This window comes from Carettochelys insculpta, chromosome 5 (genome assembly GCF_033958435.1).
Source record: "Carettochelys insculpta isolate YL-2023 chromosome 5, ASM3395843v1, whole genome shotgun sequence".
Classification (NCBI taxonomy): domain Eukaryota; kingdom Metazoa; phylum Chordata; order Testudines; family Carettochelyidae; genus Carettochelys; species Carettochelys insculpta.
In genome coordinates, this window is record NC_134141.1 from 18,634,074 (window position 1) to 18,647,728 (window position 13,655).

The 13,655-nt window shown below is 40.0% G+C and overlaps 1 protein-coding gene across 1 annotated transcript in view; it reads left to right on the plus strand.

Moving 5' to 3' along the window:
• RASEF (RAS and EF-hand domain containing) overlaps positions 1 to 13,655 on the plus strand; it is a 58,522-nt gene that overhangs the window by 15,409 nt on the left and 29,458 nt on the right. The window contains exons 2-5 of the mRNA XM_074994064.1: positions 3,397 to 3,543; positions 6,194 to 6,284; positions 11,360 to 11,455; positions 12,645 to 12,722. Of these exons, the coding sequence (XP_074850165.1) occupies positions 3,397 to 3,543; positions 6,194 to 6,284; positions 11,360 to 11,455; positions 12,645 to 12,722 (412 nt within the window). The remainder of the gene's footprint in view (positions 1 to 3,396; positions 3,544 to 6,193; positions 6,285 to 11,359; positions 11,456 to 12,644; positions 12,723 to 13,655) is intronic.

Sequence of the window (13,655 nt, forward strand, 5' to 3'; positions counted from 1 at the left end):
CCAGAAGATTCTAGGTGACAGGCCTGTCCTTTCCTAGAGACAGCCTCCTGCCCTGAGAGAGTCTCACTAACAATCACAGGCTACACCACTGTAATATGAATCCTGGAACTTTTCCTTGCAACAAACCTAGATGCCAACTTTGTCCACATTTATTCTGAGGATACCATCAATGGACCTAACCATGTTCACTGCAAGATCAAAGGCACATTCTCATGTACTTTCAGCAACATTATATATGCCATTATGTGCCAGCAATGCCCTGACACAATGTATATTGGACAGACTGGGCAAAACCTTTGCTAAAGAATAAATGGACGCAGAGCAGACATCAAGAAAGTCAATACACATAAGCTGGTCAGTATCAGAGAGGTAGCCGTGTTAGTCTGTAGCTTCGAGAACAACAAGTCTTGTCACCTTTATGGACTAACAGATATTTTTGGTTAATAGAGTCAAATTTTCAAATAAATTGCAGCTCAGATTTCTCTCTCCATTTGGCTTTTGAATTTTTGTTTTGTTTTGTTTTCAGAACTGTCACCCTTAAATCTGCCGCTGATTTTTTTTTTTTTTTTTTTTTTTTTTCCCCCCCCCTCCTCCCCCCTGTCTGATCTGACCTGTTTTTTCCTCTTTTGATAATGCTGTTGATACAGGGCCATTTCCACCTTGCTGAATAGACCTTGTCAGCTCTGGCCCTCCCTCTTACTGGGACTCCACACTTTAAATACCTCTGTGAAACAACCTCCCCACTCATGCATCTGGTGAAGCAGGTCTTTGCCCCACGAAAGCTTATGCTCCAAAATATCTGTTAGTCTATAAGGTGCCACAAGACTTGTTCTCGAAGCTACAGACTAACATGGCTACCTCTCTGATACTTGTCCGGCATAATCAACGTGACATCTCATATGTGAATAAACCCAGTTAGTACTATGATCATCTATGAATCATGATATTACTTTAAAATACTTCATCAAATATGCATAAATGGAAAAAGTCTTCAAAGGCAAGTGTTTGAAATTTTAATGTACAAAAATACTTAATATCAGCTAAGATTTTAGGTATATAAAAGAAATTGAATATTTCAGAGAGGTTTTTTTTTTAGGTACACAATTGCCACGAGCATTAGTAAACCTGTATTTCTTGGTACAATATTCAACTTGTACATCATTGTTTCAGCCTACAGTTTTTTTATAGTCTCCTGGAAATGCAGTTTTCTAAAATGGTATTTGAACTATAGCAGCGGTTGTGGCACAGTTGTAATAGAGTAATGCATACTGCTGGTGGAAAACCATATGGAGACACTATGAGAAGGTATCTTGATAACCTACTCAGGGTGCATCTGCACTAGGAACTAACTTTGAAGTTAGGCACTGCATCGAAGTAGCCAGCAGAGAGTCTACACACATTTTTTTCTCTTACTTCAAAGTTAATGTTGAAGTAGGGTGTGTGTGTGTGTGTGTGTGTGTGTGTATACGCTCAACTTTGAAGTTGCTTCAAAGTTAGTTTTGTGGTGTAGATGCAGCCTATGTGTGTGTTCTGCAAAGTGTTTCGTAGACCAAGTATTAGCTGCAGAGAACATGAATCTTCATTCTGTAGGAAAGCATCCTAAGGCGATGCTAAATCTTGGGTGTTTATATTTTAAATAATGCTGCATTTTTAAGACATGCATCGTGACAGGATAAATGGAAATATAATTGCACTATTGGAAAAGGGTCAAGTGTATAATTTTGGGGAAAATCTTGGAAACTTTTCATTTAAGTTCACAATTTTCTGTAAAAAGTAAAAGAGTTAATTTTATATGTGATGTATTAAAGATGGTGCTGGATTAGGATTCAGAAGACTGTTTTCATTCTGTTTTCTGCTGCTACCCACTGTATGGCTTTGGGAAAGACTGGTCGTTTCTCCATTTTTCTCTGTCTAGTTAGGCTGTAAACTCTTCAGGCTAGAATGCATCTCTTTCTGTTTTTGGTATCTCACATAATCTGTCTCTGATCTTGCTTGAGGCCTCTAGATTCTACCGTAATAATTCCAGTAAACAGATTTAGCATAGCCCATGTAACAGAAGTTTCTGGCATGTGACAAAACATATCTTTGAGAACTATAGTTTTTTGTGATCAGGTTGGAGGGTTTGTTGAGTTCATTATATTCTTCTGTAGTAACCACTGTAATGTTGTCTTGAGCTGTTCCGTGTTATTAAAATAAATTATGATTAGGCTATCAGGAAATGTTGTATTATATAGTTTATGAAGGGAGTCTGAATTTAAAAAAATAACATATCCTTCACTATGGCAGAGTTTTTATAAGAGGTATCTTGTTCTTATAAAAGCTTTCAGCCACTGTGTACACACACTTTTTTCTTAAGTAGCCATCATTTCTCACATGAGACTGGTATGTGGGAATGTCATTATAGAAAGATCACTTTTGTTTTTTGTCAATTGGAACAGAAAAATTCCAAGAGTAAAATGATTGGAATTAAAATAATTTGCTTTATACAAGTGAACTCTCATTCTTTGTTCCTTGACAATTTACTTCCTGGTTAAATAAAAGGTGTTGGTCATCATTTGTAAAGTTATAAATAGCTCAGAATTCAGTGTATGCATATGTATGACAAATGAAATTACTAATTCTGGTTTGTAAAGTTTATTTCATTGAGTCATCTTTCTTTTTTCAAGAAGATATACCCAGTTCCTTAACTTTTCGTTACAACTTTTACCCTATGCAGCAACTTCCAACAGCAATAATTTAGTATCATTACCAGTAGTGCAATTAATGGTCCTGATTTACCACTGTGGTTCTCCAGTTTTATCCTCCATGTTACATAACTAACTTAAATAATGTGAAATGATTTAAGGAATACTTTAAAAAGTGTGTTCTGGGAGAAGTTTAGTGCAGTAAAGAGACAAAAAATAGATACAGGTTGAACCTCTCTCTCCTTTTGGGACCTGACCAATGCTGAACAAGAGAATTTTCCTGACCACAGGAGGTCAATATTGTCTAGCAGCATTATCAACACTTCCACTGCTTACTGGGCTCTTAGAAGACATTTAAGTTTAAATTAGAGCTAAATAACAGCACAGAACACTGAGAGCCAGGAGTGGTGGCTGGAAACAAACTTTATGGAACCACCAGAAATTTGGCCACACCCATGATAAGTGGTCATCCAATTAACTAAACTAATGTTGGATTGCAAATGTTGCCAGATGAGAGAGTACCAAATTGGAGAGGCTCAACCTGTATTTTAGAAAAAGCAGATGTGCCAAATGTTTCACATCTATATTTGACTTGTTACAGTTTTAAATCTAAGTTGTGGGTTAGTTTCATTTTGAATAAATGTTGGGAGCCTAATGTTGCGTGCTTGTCTAGGGAAATATATTTCATTGTTTTGTTTTGTTTTTCCCCAAGGCAAGAGCAGGCAAGTGTTCTGTATGCGAACATCAGCTTAGTGGAACCAAGGTTAATTCAGCCTTACGAACGTGTTATAAAGAACTTCATCCAAGAGATCAAACTTCAAAACGCAGAAATGGAAAGCTTGGCTATAGCTGTAAAAAGGTACAGTGGATAGCTCTGAATGCCACACTTGTGCATTGTCAACGTCACTATTTATGCCTATGGTACACTGCGTTGGTTAAATATACCTGGTATTAATGGCAAAACATGTTGAACCCAATATTTTCATTTTTAGGATATTAATCAAATAAGTTTAAAGAATAATTGAAGTTTTTTTTTTTTTTTTGAATATACAAACTAGACAATTGACTATGCCTATGGAATTACACTTTGGATAAATTCTAGGCCCAGTCTTGGATCAATATGCAGGCTTAGCTCTCAGCTTTAAATTACTAAAAAATGTGGTACATTTTCTTCATTGGTTGAAACTGTGACTTTGACGCATCTGAAGTGGGTCTTTGCCCACGGAAGCTTATGCTCCAATAAATCTGTTAGGACTTCTCATTGATTTTGCAGATGCAGACTAACATGACTGCCGCTCTGATACCATGACTTCAAATAGTTATCACTCTTACTTCTGAAAATATTATTTCTGTATAGCCAGCTTCAAAGAGTATGTAGGTAGTGTGTTTGTATCTTAATACTTTTTAACTATGTCATAGTGACACATTTTTCATTAAATATTAATATTTCTATGTGTGAAGTAAAAATTGATTGGCCCAAACAAGGAACTGTGAAAATGTTGTTCTGATGTTCCCACTTCATTGTGGATATGTCTGCACTGCAGGTTTTCTCTGACATTACGTATTTCGACTTTCTAATTTAGGACAGTTGCATTCACACACTCAGTGCATTTCAAAAAGAAGCATTCATTCTGAAAGAACCCAGTTTTGAAATAAAAGCAGTGCATTTTGAGCATGTATCCCACCATGCCTCGTGTCTCATACCCTTGTTAGGCATTGTGGGAAGTCAGCAGGAAATGCAAAGTTTTCTGAGAATCTGGAAATTCTCTCCTCAACCCCTTCTCTTCCTGGGTTTCCCCCTTCCCCTGCATCCACACAGTTTCAGGTTCCTTTGTGTGCCATCTGAAACTGCCAGAGCAAGCTCAGTTCATCAGCATCTGTGGGCAGCAGCCATGGATCCTGCACTACAGCCCTGGCTCATGAAGCATTACACCAAGCAGCAGCAAGGAGAGGTTCAACAACAAGCTCAGCAGATGCCGCATGATTGTTGAGTGCGCATTTGGGCGCTTGTAGGGAAGGTGGCTTAGTTTATATGGGAGGCTCATCCTGCTTCAGGACCCCATGGTCCTGGCCATGTGTTGTCTCCCCTTCACTGTCACCCAGGTTGTGAAGGTAACATGTGCCAAGGTTGGAGTATTGAGGCAGAGTGTCTGGCTGGTGCGTTTGAGAAGCCAGAATGATGTTGCTTCTTTATTTTAGCCCTCCACTGGTTGGGATCTCTGTTGCAGTAGTTTTCTTATAGGGTAAATGCCTTGTTCCTCCATTTCCCAGGCAGCTGGGAAAAAACTGACCCCCTCATCCCAAACATCTGTGAGTTCAGCATGGCTCTGTGCTGGTGCCCTTTTGGATCAGTAGCCACCCTGTGAAGACTGATCTATAGAAACCATGAAAGCTAAGGAAGCAGAGAAAAGGCTGCAGAGTCACAGCAAAGTTGCCTGCACGGACTGTGTGAGCAGTTTGGCTCACTTGGCAGGGTGTGGGATGCAGAGCTTGCATCAATGGCTACTATTTAAAATTCCTGGGTCTTTAACGGGGATGGGAGGAACATCTTTGGACACCAGGGGAAAAAGGCAGCAGAGTTTGCAGTGCTTTCCAGAGTGACTGCCTTTCTGGATCATACCTGACAGTTGTTTGTCTAACCTGCTCTTAAAATCTCCTCAGTCTTCCTTGGCAATTTTTTCTATCCCAACAGGAAGTTTTCCTAATGTCCTCTTTAGCTGCAGTTTACACCCATTGTTACCTGTCTCAGCTGTTAAGAAGAATGTTTTTACTTTTATGTACTTGAAAACTGTTATCCTTTCCCCCTCAGTATTCTCTTCCCTTGGCCAAACAAACCCATTTTGTCCAATCTTCCTTCATAGATTGTTTTCTAGTGCTTAATTAACTTTTTTTCGCTCTTCTCTGGACTTTCTCCAGGGAAGGTTGTATTAAAGGTGCTGCACGTCAGGTTTATGTACCAGTTCAAATGTATGAATGGTAGTCATCTTCAAATGACTTATTTGGCTGTGTACTCTCAGATTGTTAATAGGATGGCACCCCAGTAAAAGAAGGCAGAATTTTGTCCACCACTGAATCCTTGAGCAGTGCCCAAAATTTATTGTAATGTATGAGAGGGAATTGAATAAGTAATTTTACTACTTGAGTGATAGTAGTTAAGTAAAAATGTAGCTTTGTATGTTAATATGAGAGAGTATATACGGTCTAGCCTAGCTCTTCTAAGTAGATGTTTTTCTTAGTCATTTTCAGAGGAGAATTTCACTTTAAAGATATATTTTATATAAAGAAACGCTTTCTTCTAAACACAACATAAACTTTGTGGGGTTTTGTTAGTACTGCCATCTCTATCTTTCATACACTAATAAATCCGTGACATAATTGTTTTTCGTCTTTTGGCTCATGTTTCAACATTTGCCTCTGTGTGTTTGAACTGGATAGGACATGTATTTTTTTTCTCAAGTTTTCTTTGAAGTCAGTGAAGGATTCACAGTATATTTACATTTAAATCTTAGAGCTCAGGATAAAGCAGCAATACAGCTCAGTGAAATGGAAGAGGAGATGGAGCAACGGATACAGGCTGCAGAACACAAAGTGAAGAAGGAAGTGAGTACACAATATTTCCAGCCTTTCATAATTATCAGGTTAGTCCTGTCCCTGTTGAGGTCAGGATTTACTTAAAAGGTACAGGCCACGGGTCTCAAATACAGAAAAATTCTCACCTTGCTTTACAGCCATCTAAAATCTTATGGGATTGTCTAATAGGGAAAAAGTATTAATTGATTTTTATACCTGTGGCTCAGTGTAGCTGATCAGTATTTCCATAGAAGATCATTTGCTTGAGTTTAGTTCTGAATTTTACAGCCTGACTTAAGGCTACCAAATGCCTGAATGTGACAGAATCAGAGAAAAGTTGGACTGCTGGGGACCCCAAAAGATCATCTCGTCCTCTGTACTGAATTAAATTATTATTTCTTCTCCTTTTTCCTTTTAAAAGCCTATTTTTGATGCTGATGAGGAATGTAATTCTTAAGGAATGATTTATTTACCCAATGAGTGTTCTAAAAATCTTTCCTTTCCCCTGCAGAATTTTTTGTGGGGAGGCAGGCAGGGGAGAACTTGTTGCATCTGAGCATAACAAAAGAACTTACAGTAGACCCCCTAGTCATGCAAGGGTTGCACTCCTGCACACCCTCACGTAACTCAAATTTCGCACAAGTCGAGTAGAGAGAGCTGGGAACCAGGTGGCAGCCTAGCTCCCCTGGACTTGCGGGAGCTGGGAAAATGACCAGCACATCAGTGCGGGTCAATTTCCTGGCTCTTGCCAGTGGAGAGGAGCCAGGCTACCACCTCGTTCCTGGCTCCCTGCCTCTCTGGGAGCCAGGCACGGCTTCTCCCCAGCTTCCCCCAGATGGGGGAAGCCAGGCAGGCATACAACCGCGGCGGTGCAGTTTCTCCCAGCTGGGGGAAGCCGGGGAGAAACCCCTCCACTGCAGCTGCCCGCCTGGCTTCCCCCACCTGGGGGAAGCTGGTGAGAAGCCACAGCGGTGTGTCTGGCTCTCCACCCAGCTTCCTATAGCTGGGAGAAGCCATGCTGGGCAGATAGTTGCTGTGGTGTGGCTTCTCCCAGCTGGGGGAAGCAGAGGAGAAGCTGCAGCAGCAAGGCTGTCTGTCTGCTTGGCTTCCTGCAACTGCGGGAGTCAAGGTCTGGACTGGGGATCTGGCAGAGAAGCTGCACTCCCAACAGCCCCCAGCACCTGGGAACTCCAGGATTTCCACTTGGGCTTAACTTGCATTTACCTGAACTGGCATTTAACTGAGTTAAATGCAAGTCGAAATCATGCATAGCGGGGGTGTATTGTACTCAGACAAAGCTCTTGGCTTCATGGAAGGATTGTGGACTTGACACAAAACCTACTGAAATCAATGGACAGGCGACGGGTGGAGGGGGTGGAGAACCTCCTGGAGGATAAGAATGGCATTATTTCATTTTCTTCCCAGAACAGACTGGTTCCTTATGTATAAGTAACAAATTGTGAGACTCTATGCCAGTGTTCTCTCTAATTCCATGGTGTCCAATATGCTAGCTGACAGCTGCTAGCCACATGGGGCTATATCGCCAGTTGAGTGTTGCTGGTCGGCTTGAACAATAAATATATTTTCAGAATAATGTGGCTAGTTGGCTATAGGAATAGCCATTGTAGTGTATGTTGCTCCAGAACTGGTTGGACACCACAGCTCTAATTTTTCACATGCCACAGCAGAAGGAATTTTGTGATGTGCATGAATATAGAGATGATGTGTGACACATGAAGGCTGTAGTGATGCACATCACAAAATTTATGTGGTGGGGCTGAGGTCAAGGGGCTCTGGGTGCAGTAGAGGGCTCAGTGCTGAGGCAGAAGGTTAGGATGAATGGGGTCCAGGTGGGGGTACAGTCTTCTGGGGTCGGCTGGGTTGAGGGGTTTGGGGGAAGGAGGTTGCTCAAGGGCTGCTGAATGGAGAGAAGTTGCAGCCTTGCTAGACTTTTGGAAGAATTCTTTTCCGTTTTATTATTTATGGGAAGATATATTGGAACCCTAAACATCCAATGGAATAAATGGTAGAAAAGACAGTAAACTACATGCTCATCTTTGTCTATATAACGTAATGTCACGTTGAATCACATGTTGGACCTCCTTGGTCTAGCACCCTAGGGACCAGGGAGTTTGCTAGACCAGTCCCCAATTATTTAGTTGTTATAGTCTCCACAAGGTACCTCTGCATATTTGGACCTCTGTGCGTACTGGGAGATAGGGTCACTTTCAAGGAAGAACACATTATTATAATAAATTTCCAAACACTCATTACCACTTACATCATTAATGGTTAGGTGGGACAGTAAATGGTATTCAGGTAAATAAGCTTAAGTCATTGTCCTGTAATACGTTTACCATAAATCTTTCTTTTGTAATATAATCAGCAATCTTTTTGTATCGGTTTCCTACCAGGGTTAAAACACACACAATGACATAAAGGTCTTGTGTGTGAATTCAGTGAAGTGGTCTGTCATGTTTGGCAAAGGACAGTGTAAATCCCTGGAAAATAGGTGGAGAATGAGCACAACTGTATTTCCTGCTGGGAAGTAATGGAACGTTTACATGTAGGAAACACATACTTCTGGAGTAATTTCCTCCTTGCAAACAGCAATAAATCACTCCAGTAAAATGTAATACTCTGAACAAATGTTCTATGAAAAACAAAACTCAGATATATGTTACTTGTTCATCCAAGACCAGGCACAGGGAGCCATTGCAATTGTGCACTTGTCCTGTCTACGATGTAACATCTCTTCAGACCCAATGGTTCACATGATAAAATCAGTCCTTCTTAATTCAATTAAATTCTTGGGTAACAAATGCTTCGCACTTCTGAATGTGGATTAGTCTTTGTCCTAATATAGATCAATCTGAGCTATGGACTAAAGGGTTCTAATAAATACAAATGGTTGGACTAAGAATGTGATAAATGACTGTTTTGGGACCACTGACATGATATCTCGGCAACATCAAAGTTAATGGCAAAGCACTCACAGGCTGTGTCTACACTCGCCCAAAACTAGTCCTAACAGCGGGTAGGAATAAGAGGATTTTGAAGTTCCTGGGGTCATTTCGAAAAGGGGCACCGTCTGGACGAGCTGTGCGGCAGCGAGCCGCATCAATTTCGAAGTGCTGCGGCTGCCAGCGTTCTAATGAGGCGCTGAATATGTATTTCAGCGCCTCATTAGTAAACTTCAAAATGGCCATTTGCATGGCTATTTTGAAGTTTTGGGCTAGCGTAGATATAGCACTAGAGATTAATATGTCTGTCTACACTGTAATTAAAAACATGGCTGGCTCATGTCACCTGACTTAGGCTCAGGCTAAAGGTCTGTTTGTTTAACAGTGGTATAGACGTTTGGACCCAGGGATCCTGAAGGGGGGGCCCAAGAACTTGGGCTTCCAATGCAGCCTGAATGTCTACACTGCATGTAGACAGTCCCTTAGCCTGAGCACCACAAACTTGGGGGGCAGGGGTGTGTGTGTGTGTCTCTGTGTGTCATTGCAGTGTAGACATACCCAGTGAAGCCAGGATTTTACCTTTCATATCTAGGTGTCTGTCTCAAGGATGGGCTGTGACGGACTTCTCCTTTCATTATCTGAATTAGGTTTCTCTTACGTGTTTTTCAGTTCATAGCACCACATATATTTTCAAAAAGTAAAACACCCTCAGAGCAAATTTAACCTTTGGAGGTATTTATTTTGTGGGATTGTTCTAAGCAATAAATCTTAATGGTTGCAGCCCACACCATTGTTTCAGACAGTGTGCTGACTCACAGCAATGTGACACCTTTGCCCATGTGATAAAACCGGTATTGTGAGAATACCCTGCTTTGTTTCCTCCAGGCAGGCAAGCAAGCAATTACTGTGCAAGTCATACCTTAGGAATCTGTACAAGTGTCAGCACTAGGAAACTCCTGAACAAGTGATTACCTGTGTTGGCTAACACTAAAACACATACATACCAATGGCTCTTCTATGAATAGGGTTGTACCCTCAGTGAAGTCTCAGTCTTTGCTTCTTTCCCTGATTAGAATCTGGCAGCTCACTCAATCTTCATCTCTGGATGCTGATCTTCACGACACCTTCTAGTCTGTAGTACTCAAGTCAAAGAGGACATGTCAGAGTACTCATGCCCATCTACAGCTCTGGGAGCCTGTGTAAACCTTATTAGTTTTAGCTAACAAGCCATTCCCCCTCCAGCTCCCAGTAATTCTTTTTGAATGCCTCACATATTTAGTTGCTGTCACCATCCTTTCTTTCACTTTACCTCCCCTTTTCTTTCCTCCAGAAATGCCTGTGATAGTAAGAGTATTGCTTTACTTGTACTTAGAGATGCTTGGAAAGGAGACATTTTTATAACATACATATGATATAACAATACTCTGACTACTATATTATGTACAGAAGTATGTGTTGCTAGTAGAAGACTGATTTGAAAAGTATAGTCTCTTTCCAGAATGGGGTCAGGGGGAGAAGCCACCTAGCTGAATTCTCCATTCCAATTTCATTGTTTTTGCTAGCAACATTGGAATAAGAAAGTGCAGTGTGAACTGCAAAGAACTATCAAATATTTTTCTGGGAACTACTGTGTGATATTTTTCTGAGGGTAGGAGTAGGCGGGAAGATCATTTACTCTGGGAACATGTCTTCTGTGCAAATCTCGTACTTGTCTGAAACTCTGCTGAGCCCATAAAATTGGGTTACGTTTGAATTAAGTAACATAGGTAAACTGATACGATGAGTCACTCCAATCTGCTGAATATTTATTTTTTACAAATACTTCGTAAATGGGGCTGTAATAATTAAAATTCAATACAATGCCCATTTTAGTCAACTGAAAGGTACCCATTGACTTTGCTGGATCAGATCTTTAATGGGGAACCAAAGATACATACTTTAAGTTGAAAGGAAATAGTTTGCTTTTTCATCATCATGAATAACAGTGGGCTCAGCACACCTTGATGTCCTATCCCTCTCTCACTATTTCCTTCCATCTTTCCCTGCCCAGTGCAAAGTAATGTTTAATGTCTAGGTGGCTGAGATTTTTGAGAAAATGTTTAGATCTGTATTTTGACTTTAATAGAATACCTCATGTTACAGGAGAAGCGAAAAGCTGAAGAGGCACTAAATGATCTCAAGCGTCAGTATGAGAATGAAGTTGGTGAGCTTCAGGTGACAATAAAAAAATTGAAAAAGGTGGGTGCCTTGGGCTTGTGTCCAGAGTTTTGTGGATGATATAAGGAGGTCTGACCTGGTGAGGTGCTGAGTGCTTCCTCCTAAAATAACTAAGGGTTCTCTGCCTTTTGCTGTGAAACATTTCCAGATAATGTGCATCCCTAAGTGGCAATTAAAAATAGTTTTCAAAGTTATGTTGACTAGAATACCTATTTGTATTTAAATGCATTCAGTATACTTTATGGAAATACTTTTGCTAAGGGATCTATCCACTAGACAACAAATATTAGCTATTGGTTGCTTTTGACTGTCATTAAGCTGGATTTTGGTTACCTAGTAACAGTCTAAAATTTTATACATTGGAAAAAATCCAATTTATAAGTATTTATAACTAACAGAATCATAGAAAGGTGAAAAGGATCTACTATCCTGAGTTGTCATGTCCATCCTCTTGACAGTACACGACTCTTCAATACTAAGAATGTTAATAGGAGAGAAGGGTTTAGCTACACTTTTAACTCTTCAGAGAGCTCTGAATCTGATCTCCCAGTAAGGGGCAACATGTGAACCCAAATTAAAATCCAAATTGTGCAGTTCTTGTGTGAAGTTTTATGATGGAGTAAATCAGAACTCCAGAAATGACTGCTCACTTTGGAAGTATGAAATCCAGATTTTGGTGGTTGTGGCTGGACCTTGCTACAGCTTTTATTTACATTGTATGTGTCTTTCAGCAGTATGAATCCTGGATGTGAATTGCACTCCATTTGCCTCTTTATTATTAAATCATACTAATAATTCTACTGATACTAATGGAAGTTTCTCATGAAAAATGAGAGAACCGCAGTATTTTTACTTTGTGGAGAACTGGGACTAGACAAACCCGGTAGATGTGCACAGCTGGCAGCAAAGGATCTGGCCCCTGTTGGTTTCTCGAGTTGCAAAATTAAACATTTCTAACAGAACTAAATTCTGTGAAATGCACTTCAAGAATACATATCTAAACATGAAATTTATATAAGCCAGAAAATTTGGAGGGGGGAGTTTCCTGTGCCCAGAGCTGGAGAACTTGCATATTAAAGAATTTTTCATAGCCGGAAAATGTGTCTTTCAATATAGTGCTTGATCCAAATGTCTTTCATTTACTAAAGTGGACTTTGGAGCAGTCAAGAATGTGTTTTTTAAAATTTGCACATATTTACTCTTTTTTCAGTTGGAGGAACAATCAAGGAATATAAATTCCAGAGAAGATGTAACTGAATCAAAAAGAAAAATACATGAATTGTCAATGGTAAGAGCTGATTATAATTTGCATAAGGAAGATGTGGATTCAGCCTCCAGTTTGAACTTCCTTCACTACAGATTTGTTTTTCCCCATCAGATTAGAATCATGAGGCTAAGCAATGGCTTTTTTATAAAATGATTTAAGATGGCACAATTGCTTATTCTTGTTTAAAGAAGAAATAATTCTTTTTAAGTAGATGTAAGTTCTAGACATGCCATTTTATTAATAATTCTAAATAAGGTGGTGTCATTTTTGTGTATGAGAAACAGAAAAACCTGACATTAAATTTAACAACTGTTGGAGCTATGACTATGATGTGGCAGCTGGTGTAGAGAATGTCCTCGCAAATATCAACCTAAATTTCCATTGAGATAGTTAATTAACATTTCTAAAGTTCAGTACATACAGTAAAACTTTTATTTACACAATTTCGACTTGTGCGTTTATTCAAGTAACGCAAGTTGAAATCATGAGTGTATCCCGGATGGCTCCCGGCTCCCTTCTGCTTACAGGAGCCAAGAAACTGACCAATGCCGCTGTGCTGCTCAGTTTCCTGGCTTCCAGGGGTGGCAGGGAGTCGGGACCCACAAGAAGGGAGCTGGGAGCCAGGCAACTGCCTGTTTTGTTGCTCTCCGCCAGTCCCTGGAGCCAGGAAACTGACCACCAGTGCACCGGTACTGGTCAGTTTCTCAGCTCCCCTGATTTGCCCAAAATATGACTTACACGTGGTTATCCAGGAATGCGACTTATGTGTAAGTTGGGGGTTTACTGTACTTATGTGTTTGCCTGTATGAGAGATTTTCAATGTGAGTCTTAAAGATTTGGTTTTATAAATCAGCTTTTTATAAACAACATTTTTAACAGGTATACTTTTAGGTCTATTGAGAGTTTATATTGTTACTGTTTTTACTTGATATTGATGTTTTATTTTGTGAAAGC